The sequence below is a fragment of the Ctenocephalides felis genome, unplaced genomic scaffold, assembly GCF_003426905.1.
Source record: "Ctenocephalides felis isolate EL2017-DRISC unplaced genomic scaffold, ASM342690v1 CF-g0.4_SCAFFOLD_03570, whole genome shotgun sequence".
In the NCBI taxonomy this organism is placed as follows: Eukaryota; Metazoa; Arthropoda; class Insecta; order Siphonaptera; family Pulicidae; genus Ctenocephalides; species Ctenocephalides felis.
In genome coordinates this window covers 24871228-24883868 of record NW_020539724.1, presented here as the reverse complement: position 1 = coordinate 24883868, position 12641 = coordinate 24871228, and the positions used below count along the sequence as shown (strand labels likewise).

General features: G+C 28.1%; 3 protein-coding genes across 4 annotated transcripts; 2 read left to right on the top strand and 1 right to left on the bottom strand.

The window, feature by feature from the left end:
* Window positions 1-859: 859 nt before the first annotated feature.
* Window positions 860-3880, bottom strand: LOC113382838 (ATP synthase subunit b, mitochondrial-like). 2 transcript variants are annotated; one of them, XM_026621084.1, is made up of 5 exons: window positions 3764-3880; window positions 3038-3215; window positions 1738-1936; window positions 1342-1530; window positions 860-1141 (listed from the first exon to the last, which is right to left on the bottom strand). In XM_026621084.1, exons 1-5 carry the CDS (start codon window positions 3786-3788, stop codon window positions 965-967), a joined length of 768 nt encoding a protein of 255 aa, XP_026476869.1. In that variant the 5' UTR covers window positions 3789-3880; the 3' UTR covers window positions 860-964. The 2 variants fall into 2 exon arrangements, with proteins under 2 accessions (XP_026476869.1, XP_026476868.1); XM_026621083.1 differs by lacking the exon at window positions 3764-3880 and having other exon boundaries at window positions 3038-3243.
* A 76-nt stretch (window positions 3881-3956) lies between these two features.
* LOC113383774 (small VCP/p97-interacting protein) lies at window positions 3957-6876 on the top strand. Its single transcript, XM_026622034.1, has 3 exons — window positions 3957-4109; window positions 6500-6670; window positions 6740-6876. The coding sequence occupies exons 1-3, from the start codon at window positions 4050-4052 to the stop codon at window positions 6752-6754; spliced, it is 246 nt and encodes an 81-aa protein (XP_026477819.1). The 5' UTR covers window positions 3957-4049; the 3' UTR covers window positions 6755-6876.
* Window positions 6877-8380: 1504 nt separating this feature from the next.
* LOC113383772 (protein C19orf12 homolog) lies at window positions 8381-12256 on the top strand. The gene is made up of 2 exons (XM_026622033.1): window positions 8381-8763; window positions 11939-12256. The coding sequence occupies exons 1-2, from the start codon at window positions 8562-8564 to the stop codon at window positions 12154-12156; spliced, it is 420 nt and encodes a 139-aa protein (XP_026477818.1). The 5' UTR covers window positions 8381-8561; the 3' UTR covers window positions 12157-12256.
* Window positions 12257-12641: the final 385 nt, after the last annotated feature.

Sequence of the window (12641 nt, the reverse complement as noted above, 5' to 3'; positions counted from 1 at the left end):
CTACCAATAATGTTGTGAACACAAAACATGGTGTTTAAATTATAGTGTCTGTGCATTACTTTATTAACTAATAATCATTCCAAGTAAGATTTGTCACTTTTCAGCACATTCTTTGCGATAAATCCAGTCATGCTAAATGGCTCTTGATATTATCTTGAATATTCAAAAAACTGCTGCATTAAATTAACTTATTTTATCATCTTGCACGGCAATTGGATTTCGTTCATTAACTCAGTGGCGTTCCTAAAAAATGTAAAGTCTAGTCTATTTATGCTTTTCCATATATATTTAAGAGCCTCCAAAGTTTAATACAATTCTGAAAAGTTAGAGGAGCCTTGCCTTTCTTATAAAAGAGCCCTAGCTTGCTCCCAAAATGTATTGTGATTAAATTTTTATTATATACACTGCTTTAACAACTGCTTTATATCCTCTTCATTTAAGAGTTATAGATTTTGTTTGAATCACAAATAAAACCGTATAAACAATTATAAAACACTTGTAAACACAACAATCATAATAAGAATCAAAACAAAATTTTGACATTTCTGGTACATATTGCTCGTGAATTACTAACCTGTCAAACTTGTCATCGGCTCACTAGCGCCAAATTTGCGCCTAGCGGTCGTGACTGGAACTACGCGTTGTGAACGCGGATTTTGTACTGAGATAATAGGGCCTGATATCATATGCTAATCTTGTCTAGGATTATGAACTACCTAAATTTTAATCCACAAATAGAGTACTAGTTTGGAATATGTATCTGTTTATTCAATTTTCTTTTCCAAATAAAATTTTATTTAATCTTTACACTTGACAATAAAAACATTTTGTAAAAAAAGATAATTCCATTCACAGTTATTGCAATTATATTTCACATATTCTAAAAAATAAGATAAAATAATTTGCAAAACAGATTTTATATAACATATGTTGATCTAGTGTATTTTCTACATAAATTATTTTTTTAAGCTCGGCTAGCCAAAGCTCCTAGATCAGCAATGCATTTATTGATGTTTTCCTTTTCTTGATCAGGTGTTAAAGATTTCAAAACTGAGTCTACAACCCAGTTAACCATGTGTTTCTGAGCAATGCGTTGTTCAATATTCTGTTTCTCAACTTGGTAATCTAATCGTTTCTTAACCTACAAGAAATAATAGAATTAAGTCTAAAAATATAATAATGTTCTTTGCATCAAAGAAATGTTTAGTTTTACTATTTAAATATCTATCATAATTCAAAACAGTAAATTGTTGATCTTGAACATAGAAAAAATATTTCATAAGACGGATCCATCAGTATAATGCATAAAATGCCTCATACTGCACATAATCGAATACTTACCTCCTGATACACTTTCATGGCGCGTTCCCTGTAAGCTGCTTCAAGTTGCAAGGCAACATTTTCACGTTTTGCATCCATCAACATAAGTTGACCTTCAGCTCTCCATTGTTCCAACTTTTCTCCTTCAATGGCATCTTGGTAACTTTTAACTTCTTCTACACGACCTGAATTCCATTCATCGGCATAGGCCTAAAATCAGTATTTATAATGCATAAAAACTTTATATTATAGGCACAAACAATATTACTTTGCTCTTATTTGGTGATTAGAATTACTTAAGCAAAATTAAAGTATGTAATTCATTTTAGCAGTAATTTATAAATTTTACATTTTACAATTAAATTTACATATTACATTCCAATTGCCAAACTCCAAATGAATATATTTCAGACTTACATCAACTTCTTTGTCCAAGTATTTTGCAATATGTGGACCCAACTTTTTAGTGGCATAGAGACAGATAATACCCAATGAAATACCAGTATAGAATTCATGCTCCATAACGTAAATTTCCTTTGAACATAAGTAAGTAATTAAACCAGTTCCAAACATGTAAGGTCCAGTAACACCGGTCTTCTCATAGAAAAATTCAAACCTTTTAATAAAGAGAGTATGATTATAAAATAATAAAAGAAACTGAACATTAATATTTTTATTTTTATACATCATTTAACTGAGCAAATAGTATTTTTGAAGTAAAACTTCTTGAGGCGCGATTAGGGTGCGACCCGTAGAAATGCAACTGAAGTGCGGTACGGCCGAGTCGAGTGCCAATAATTCGTCATTCGCTTTCGTTGATATCATTTGTATACGGGTCGATTGTGATTAGTCGTCGTGTATGCGAATAGAGATCTGTCGATGAATGCGTACCGGGATCAACGTTGTATGGGTACTGATATCAACATAGGACAAAGAAATGAGCATAAATAAACATTTTAAAGTTACATCATAGTACAAATCTTGACTTAATCAAAAATGCCTGAATCAGAAGAATATTTTACCCTGTTCATTAAGATATTAAAACAAATTAAACATTTTTGCCCCTAAGTTTATTGATTACAAATTATTTCTATATTATTTGTAGTTTCTATAAATCTTTTAAGTTATTAAAATGGTAAATATATTTTAAGCAAGACAGATATTACAGCTGTTCAAAGAATGAGATTACATCGGCAGCGAAAAAGTGCAAAAAATACAAGCAGTCAATGAATGTATGTTAATTTTAATTACATGAAGTTCTTCAAATACAATTACATGATGAGCAAAGTTGCAAAAACAATATTTGCTTAGGCATTGTTTAACATAATCCACTGGTTGAACAAATATTATAGAATTTATTAATCAGCAATTACTTCATTTTTCTAATGATGGTCCATTTCTAAATGCTAATTACAATGACAAACCGATCATGTCATATTTGAAGTATGACTTAAATTACATTATTGTTTTTAAATATTATACATATTTTCAATGCTATTAAAAATATACAATTTATAATTTATCATTAATAAATGCGTATAATGGTTGAAACTAATAAATGTGTGCATCACGAGTGTTACAATATTACTAATAAACATTCAAAATTGTTATGATGTATTTATTTTTACTTAAATGCCATCTTGTACAGTAGCAAATAAATTTTACTTCAATCTCGTGTGAACCTTACGTGTACCCTTTTTTTTATACTAAAACGTACCATGAGTCTGGAATGAATCCAAAGCGAACTTTAGGTGAATGTTCCAAACGTGTTGGCCTTGGGAAGTTGACCAAATCTCTTTCAGCACTATCGGCTTCTTCTACCTTTGTAGGAGCAGGGCATGTTGCAGCCTGGGATGTTGTTCGCACTGCCACAGTCAGTGGCCGGGATACCTTGGCTATTAACAAGAAAATAGTTGTATACATTTTACATTACTTATGATAAATGATAATTGATTTGATTCATTATTTGTTATGAATTAAATGCAATAACAAAGATATCTGTACATTTGATTGTGCGCTAGAGAAAATCATACAACAGCTATAGTAATAAATTGTGAAATGGAAACTTAAGACCTCAGCACCTTTGCTACAGATTGTAATTTCAATAAAATATTGTGCACTTATCTAACATGGTATTTAAATATTGAAGAAATTTTAACCAAAATTTGGACATTTAAAGCAGTAGAAATGTATATACATCTTATGCATGAAATCAAAAATTAATACACCAAATAAAAAATAATCCTTAGAACTTTCTGGGAAGGACTATTTATCTTTTTACACATGTCTTTATTATACAATTTGCAAGGAAGAAAACTGTCAAGTGATTACATAAAGTCTAAAGTGTTCATGATTTTCACTGCACGCACATCATTAATATAAATATAATAACTATGTAACATGTATTATTATAAAAAATATTACAAATTAAACAATTATTTACCCAAAAGCGAAGCTTTAGACAGCATTTTTTATCAAAAAGTCTAATACGAATTGATCGAAAAGTGGCCACCACTGCCGTCAAAAAATAAAAAATTTTACTTGTACTAAAACAAGGATGCCAACAAGAAGACACTAAAATTTTATTATTCTTATAGTGTTAACTTGAGCACACGTGATCTTCTTGCTGTCAAAATTATGTCGTTGACAGATGACATTTATGTTTGTATTTTTAGAGAAATATTTCTAAAACTTAGTATTGCTTTGCTTTTATTAATGGATTTATTATAATGGGTTTGTGCTCGTCGTGTTTCAATCCTACTTCAGATGAAATACCTCAGCCAGATATGGTAATTGTCCAGAGATTTGTAGACAAATAATTTTTATACAAATAGTGATCATGGGTGTGGGAATAAAAATTTGTAGTTTCTTTAATTATCAGAATAATTTAGTTTGCTCACTAATCAACATGATGAAATGTGTATGGGTGTGTATGCCTCAATAGTTTAGAACTAATGTTGAAATTGAGCATTAATAATCTCAGCCTCTGGCATTATTTACAATTTATAATAATTAATTAATTTTGAGATGAAAAACGATCAGTTTATCTACTTGTAGAATTTAAAAGTAGTTGTAAATACATATAAAAGCTCGTTTTAAAATAAATATTAGTATCTCTATTATGCAATAAGTTTCAACTTGATTCTTTCCACTCCCGGTATATAACAAACTTGATCTAAATAACTCAAAATGCAAAATTCTTAGTTTTACACATAAGCAATTTTCAATACATTTAGGTTATAAAATTTATAACACCTGCATAGATAGATATGATAAAATATCTGACCTCGGCATTTTATTTGATTCTAGTTTGCACTTTGCATTCCACATGTCTAATATTTGCAATAAAGCTCATAAATTGTCAGAAATGTTTTTAAGGAACTGTAAAGATTTTAATTTAAATCAGTTACTAATTTGTATGTACAGTGGAACCTCGATTAACCGGACTAAATGTTGTCGATAGGCATCCGGATAATCCAATGTATGAAGAATAATGTTGGGTATTTATTAAAAATAAGAAATACAACAAAAATAATATTTATTAAGAAATTGAAACTTTCTTAGGCATGTACATATATATTTTTTTTAGATTACATTACATACATATACTAAACTGCAGCATTAATTGTGTAAAAATTCGAATTGCAGGTATGTACATGCATATAAATTAGTCGCGGTAAGTAGTCCAGATAATCGCGAATCTGTATAACTGAGGTCCGGATAATCGAGGTTCTCTTGTACTATACGGTCTAAGTTTGAGTATGGATCAATCATTTGATATCTTTATTATAGGAATAACTCTGATGCGAGATAGAAAAGGTTCAACATATAAATTTTTTAAATTATCTACATTTTAAAATGCACTAAATTTATACTGAACGTGCATTTGAACACAAAACAATGCTTAATAAATTTAGCATATCATCTTTTGCCACAAGTCCTTTTATCTATAATATTTTGTTCCTATATAAATTTTTTAATAATGCTAAAGAGACTAATCTCAACCATCTTTAATATCTAACCAACTATCTTTTAACATTCCTAGATTATCTTCACGAACACAAATATTTTTTAATTATCCTATTCCTAAATCTAATTCTCTGTTAAATTCACCTAATATACTAATGTCCTCAATTTTAAACTCAAAAAACTTTTACTGAATTAATAAAGATATTGATATTCACAATACTTCACAATTTCAAATATTGTAATAATGCTAAAGAGACTAATCTCAACCATCTTTAATATCTAACCAACTATCTTTTAACATTCCTAAATTATCTTCACGAACACAAATATTTTTTAATTATTCTATTCCTAAATCTAATTCTCTGTTAAATTCACCTAATATACTTTTGTCCTCAATTTTTAACTCAAAAAACTTTAACTGAATTAATAAAGATATTGATATTTACAATACTTCACAATTTCAAATATTGTAATAATGCTAAAGAGACTAATCTCAACTATCTTTAATATCTAACCAACTATCTTTTAACATTCCTAAATTATCTTCATGAACACAAATATTTTTTGATTATCCTATTCCTAAATCTAATTCTCTGTTAAATTCACCTAATATACTAATGTCCTCAATTTTAAACTCAAAAAACTTTAACTGAATTAATAAAGATATTTATATTCACAATACTTCACAATGTCAAATATTGTAATAATGCTAAAGAGACTAATCTCAACCATCTTTAATATCTAACCAACTATCTTTTAACATTCCTAGATTATCTTCACGATCACAAATATTTTTTAATTATCCTATTCTTAAATCTAATCCTCTGTTAAATTCACCTAATATACTAATGTCCTCAATCTTTAACTCAAAAAACTTTAACTCAACTAATAGAGATATTGATATTCACAATACTTCACAATGTCAAATATTCTTCCCCTACTCAACTTACTTAATCTTAATTTACTAAACTTAAACTTCATTACTCTTTTCAAATATGTTTTATTTAATTATTTATTTTATATTCTGTCTATTTATGAAATTTTTACATTATGTATTTTACTATGTTGTATGAATTATAATTGTATTTTTAAAACCTCTTGGAACTATTTTATGGGCTATGTTATAAAATAAATATATAATTAAATAATTACTCTAATTAAATTTTTTTTACTATGTTCATGAAATATTAACAGTTCAAATTATTCAAAGGCTATCCGAAGGGCCCAAATGGCAGAAGCTGCAGAGAAAAGGCGAATAGAAAATGAATCTCGTGGAATTAAAGATATTGATAAAGTTCGGAGGCAACAGCAGAAAGCAGCCGAGTTAGAAAAACGTCAGAATGAAATAGATAGACAAGGAGGCGGTGGAGATCTTTTACGAGTTAGTACAGAATTTTCTGCCTTATTTCTATAATCATAGCAATATTTTATCTTTTTTCTTATTTTTCAGTGGCAACAAGATTGAACTGCAGTAACAAGCATTTGATGTGTTCATTATAATAATATATTACATGATTTTTGAAATTATTTATATGTTGTTTTCAATTATTTATTTTATTGATGTTGTTAAATTGTTATAGAAACTTTTATATGAATAATAAATAAATATGCACTTTGAAATTTAACACAAATCTTTAAATTAAGCATTATAACTCCTGTGATATATAATTATCTTATTGTTAGTGTATTTTATCATATCATAAAAATGTCAAATTATGGTAGATTAATTATTTTTTTATAATGAAGGAACAAATATGTTTAAAACTACATAACGTGATTTTTCCCATGTATTAAAATGTAAGAGGATTATTCCACCTTTTGAAACATTACATATTTTATAACATCATTATATAATTTTTTAATGTCCGAGGGTTATATATTAGCAGCATTTCGAAATGCTTATATAAAAGATATGAACTATAATTACAATTTAACCTGGTTACTCAAACAAAATCTAATCAAGTTGGAGTTTAACTCAGCTTACGGTCCTGCCTTAGGGCTGTACTACCCCTTATTATTTATTCAAACAATACATTACTATTATAATTTGCTTGCTCAACTATTTCAACTGCAAAGCAACAATGAAGGCATATGCAAACTTTGATGAAGTTTCAGTAAAAACTTATTGTTTACTAAGATAAAACTTGAGTGTAAAGTAGTAAATATTTTAAAAGTTTACTAATATTTTTATGTTAAATTTGTAAAGTATGTTTCTCATTTGCATAATTGTTTTAATGCAAGAAATTGTGCTTAAAAAATATTTTGTATAAAATTATAAGTAGATTATAGATCTGCTTTTGTTTGAATTGCTTAGAACTGAAGATTTATATTATATATATAATATGTAATAAAGTAATTTGATAAAGTAATTTTTTATTTAATATTTGAATTTTTCAACTTTTTAAAATAACTTTATGTGAATAAAATATCTTAAATTATATATCTAATACATCTTATGTATTATACATTAATACATCTTATGTATATCTAATTAGATATATAATTTAAAATATTTTATTCACATAAAGTTATTTTAAAAACAAAAATTACCAAGTTGAAAAATTCAAATATTAAATAAAAAATTACTTATCAAATTATTAAATTGAATAGTTCATTGATCATTAAATAATTGATTGAATTGATGGACTCTAATGAAATAATTAATCATTTATTATTTCTATAAATAGAAAAAAATATGGATAGGTTTTATGGATGTATAAAATCCAAAAAAAATTTACGCTCAATATAATCTGTAAATCAATGTGCATAACCTGGACTCCATAAAAAAGTATAAAACCCCATTTCCATTACTTTAGGAGAACAATCATAAATTTATGATATATTAATATATATTCTATCATTGTCTAGGAAAACTATTTATTGACTACAATTATAAATCAAAGGATAATAAACGTTGTATATATCAATCGAACATTAAAACAATTAAACTCAAAGTAATCACAAGTATGATCATAAAACACAGTGACTTTTTTCAAATTTACCGCGCTGCGATTAGTGTGCACTTCAGAGCAATGCTAAAGGTTGTCAATTTGACATCACTATTTATTTTTATCAACACATCTATAGGTTATCCAATATTTTTGATTATTTAATTTTATGGAAAATTGTTGGTCACTGATTATTTCAATTTTAATTTTGAGCTGACGCCATCAGCCTCACGCATTTAAAAAAAAATCATCTTATGAATTTGTGAATATCAATATTTACGTAGTTTTTGGCAATAGCAAGTTTTTGTGAAGAAGCACTTAAAAATGCCTATTAATCAACGCGAACTTTTACAAGCTGTTTCTCAAATTAGCGAATTGCAAAGCATGCGAGTCACTATTAGACAATCCGGAAAATGGGGCTTAATCACAGGAGCCGCTGTTTTTGGTGGAGGATTATTGTTGGGTCCAACTGGTTTAGCTTTGGGAGGTATAATTGGTGGCTGTGCTGGAGCTCTTAAATCAAGAGGTAACTTTATTATAGAATTTCTAATTACTAAAAGCAACTTATAGTTAACTGTTACAGTCTTGATGGGTGATGCAATGTACCACACTTTTCATTCACGATACGACACAGCAGTGCATATAGTGTGCCATAAAATAAATATTTTTCTTATGCTTTGGATACTGTTTCTCAAATTGTACCTTCTCAATATAACACTTCACTCAATGGGTTTGCAGGATTATTTACATTTGGATATTGAATAATTCATAATTGTTAATGCCTAAGGCTCAACCCTGTTTTAAATCAATCAAATATATTTTAATGCTTTTGTAAAAGGATAAAAATTATAAAACCTAATCCTTCATTGTAATATATCATGTACCTTGCAAACCCTTAAATATTAATCCTTTCTTCCGAGAAACTATTCTTCCTTGAACTCATTTCAATCAAATTGCAGGTCAACTGATGATGTAAAAAATGTAATGGAATGTCGCTTAAATTCACAAAACGGACCAATCAGAAAATAATATAAAGATATAGAAAAACCTGTAAATCAGTAATATCTCAAACTTCATCTAACAATAAGTAGCAAGTCTAAAATTAACATTCAAACAAGTAAGATTAACTCAACTTTATATCAACGTATTATTTTATCTAAGTATTGTTAATTCAATCGGTCTGATATAGCCATTATCTAATTATATCTGGTCCTGTGACAATAAAGCGAAATGTACTAATTTAATAGAGTTCGGCAGCATCAACAAACTTCTATTTATCTATCATCTTTTTTAATCTATCTGGTGTCATCACAATAGTTGACATGGACTATTTAGTATCAATTTTAGTAAATATATGTTATATTACAGATTATGGAAATGAATATTTAAATTTTCAATATCTAAATATAAACTAGCTGTAAGTGGAATTCTGTCTTCAGGCAATTATGGCATCGTGCCTTAAGGCAAATTGCTGGAACTTCCCGTACCGTAACAAAATGTTCGAGGAATACTGAATGTTTTCAAATAGATTATTATAAATATTGTAAAATTGTCTAATATTTATAAGAATTATATAAATTGAATTGCAAAGTTGAAATTATTTGTAAAGTATATTAGAACTATAGTCAGAATTAAAAATAAAATCTGAATTATTTTCGATATACAAAAAATTAAAAAAAAAAAAAAAGTTCAAACAAATTTTTTTTCCAAAATCAATTATTTTGTTAAGACAAGCAGAAAGTTCTTTGAATCATTTAAATCGGACGCTTAGTTCTCTCAAAAACTGCCATTTTTTACATATTTAGCTCCGTATCTTCGAAATGGCTGGGCCTGCCTTTGCCAAAAACTAATAAACACTTCTCCCAATCATTACTAATTGAATGTTTTTTAGATCATTCAAATCGGATACTCCGTTCTCTCAAAAAGTCGAGTTCTATTTTCTGCACTCTTTGCTCCGTATCTCCGAAACGGCTGGACCTGCCTTTGCCAAAAACTAATCAGCTCTTTTCCCTATCAATAGGAATCGAATGTTTTTTAAACCATTCAAATCGGTTGATCCGTGCGCCCGAAAACGTGACTGGAAATTTGTATCCATACATACATAAACACACACACACACACACATCCATTTTTTCTGAGGTATGCCAAAATGTTCAGAAACCTTCAAAACGTCGATAAATGTAAAAATTTTCAATTCCGATTTTCGGCCCATTACAATAACTTACCCTACGGAAAGTTAATAATTTGATGGACTTATTGATAGATGTGTTACAGCAATGTATTCTGTTTCTATAATCAATAATAAAATATTATTCAATTGTAACTTTTGTTTCCCACGTTAAAAAAAAAGGAGACTTTTCAGTACCTCTAAGTGTTAAAAGAATGCTTTTATGAAAGATATGTTTGATTTTTTGGCCAGTCTAAATTATGATTGCGTGATACATAGTTTGGAATTTTTGATCTTTATACTTCAATACATTAACTGAGACGAATAGTTAACATATTGTAAGAGTTGCTATTTTTATCATTTGAAATATTAAGACCTATTGGTATGCATCGAAAACTAAAAAAAAATTTTTTTGAAATTTTGAATTAAAAAAAAATGTTTTTGCCTTCTCCAAAAATTAACCATATCTTGTTTAACCATACAATGTCAACAAAGGCAAAATGTTATTTGAATCATTCTAGGATTTCGGAGATACAGAGTAAAGTGAAAAAACAGCAGTTATTGAGAGAACAGATCATTTAATTAGAACAATTCAAAAAATTGATTTTCCTTGTGTTGATAGTGTGAAGAAATTCTCAGTTTTTGGGGAAGGCAATTTTTTTTCTAATTTAAAAAAAGCATAATATACGAAAATGAAAGCTATAATATTTATAATAATCTATTTGAAAGCATTAAATATTCCTTGAACATTTCATTACAGTACGGTAAATTCAAGCAATTTGCTTTAAGCCACAATGCCATGCAACAATAGGTAACTTCCCCTAGGGTAAGTTACTGCAATCATCCAAAATCGAAATTGAAAATGTTTGCATATCTTCACGTTTTGAAGGTTTCTGAATATTTTGGCATACCTTAAAAAAAATGGATGTGTGTGTGTGTGGATGTATGTACATATGTATGGATACAATTTTTCATCCACGTTTTCAGACGCACATATCAACCGATTTGAAAGGTTAAAAAAACATTCGATTCCTATTGATAGGGAGATATCCTGATTAGTTTTTGGCAAAGGCAGGTCCAGCCGTTACGGAGATGCAGAGCAAAGAGTGCAGAAAATAGAAATCGAGTTTTTAAAAGAAGGGAGCATTTGATATGAATGATCCAAAAAACATTCAATTCTTAATGATGTGGAGAAGTGGTGTTTGGTTTTTGATAAAGACAGGTCCAGCAATTTCGGAGATACGGAGCTAAATGTGCAAAAAAGGAAGGAAAAGGAAAAAAAAAAATTTCCAAAAAAAACATTTTTTTGAATATCGAAAATAATTCGGATTTTCAAATATTTAATTTGGTAAGGGAAGTTCCCGCAAATTGCCTCAAGGCACGATGCCATACACCACTAATTTAATTTTAATTTGGTCCACTGAATTAATTTTTAAAACTGTTCATGTTTTTCTATGTTACTCCCGATTATTTATTATCGCAAATTTTATTTTATGTTTTGCATGTATTTCACCATGAGATTTTTTTTTTTCAGGTCAGTTTAAATCAGTGGCTGAGGTTCTTATGAATGATTTAACAACACAGCAGCAAGAATTGTTAATAACACGTCTTCGAAGAGCTGTCCAAGATGTGGACATCCAAGACGCTGCTGTCCTTTTACCTTTCATTATGAACAATGATGTTGTTAAACAGCAGTTATTAAGGGTTGTTACTAATTTTATTACTACAGAAATGCGTATGATGTTAACATGAAATATTTCATATGGAAGAATTGACTGAATATTATTAATAATTTTATGATATTATAAATAGTTGTTAAATATATATTTTAATTAGAATTATTCATTTTTATAAATAAAGATCAAATTTGCAAATACTTAAATTGAGAAATGTTTATTTGTAGTTATTATATTATATTATTATATTACAGACTTTTATCGAATAACAGTGTAATTATCACAATTGAATTCTATTGAAGCAAATATTTACATATCACATCACTTTTACTTTTGCTGTGATTTTGAAAACAATGATGTCGTAGAGCGTATAGAACACTCAAGTATATGGATTTATATTTAATTAATTTTCCAATTACATGGGAATTAAACATAATGACTTTTCTTGCTGTTTGTCTAAATTGGTTTAATAATGATTTTGTATCATTTGTACTGGCAGCATTTGTACAAACCAATTTAGACAAACAGCAAGAAAAGTCAGTTTGTTTAATTCCCATATAA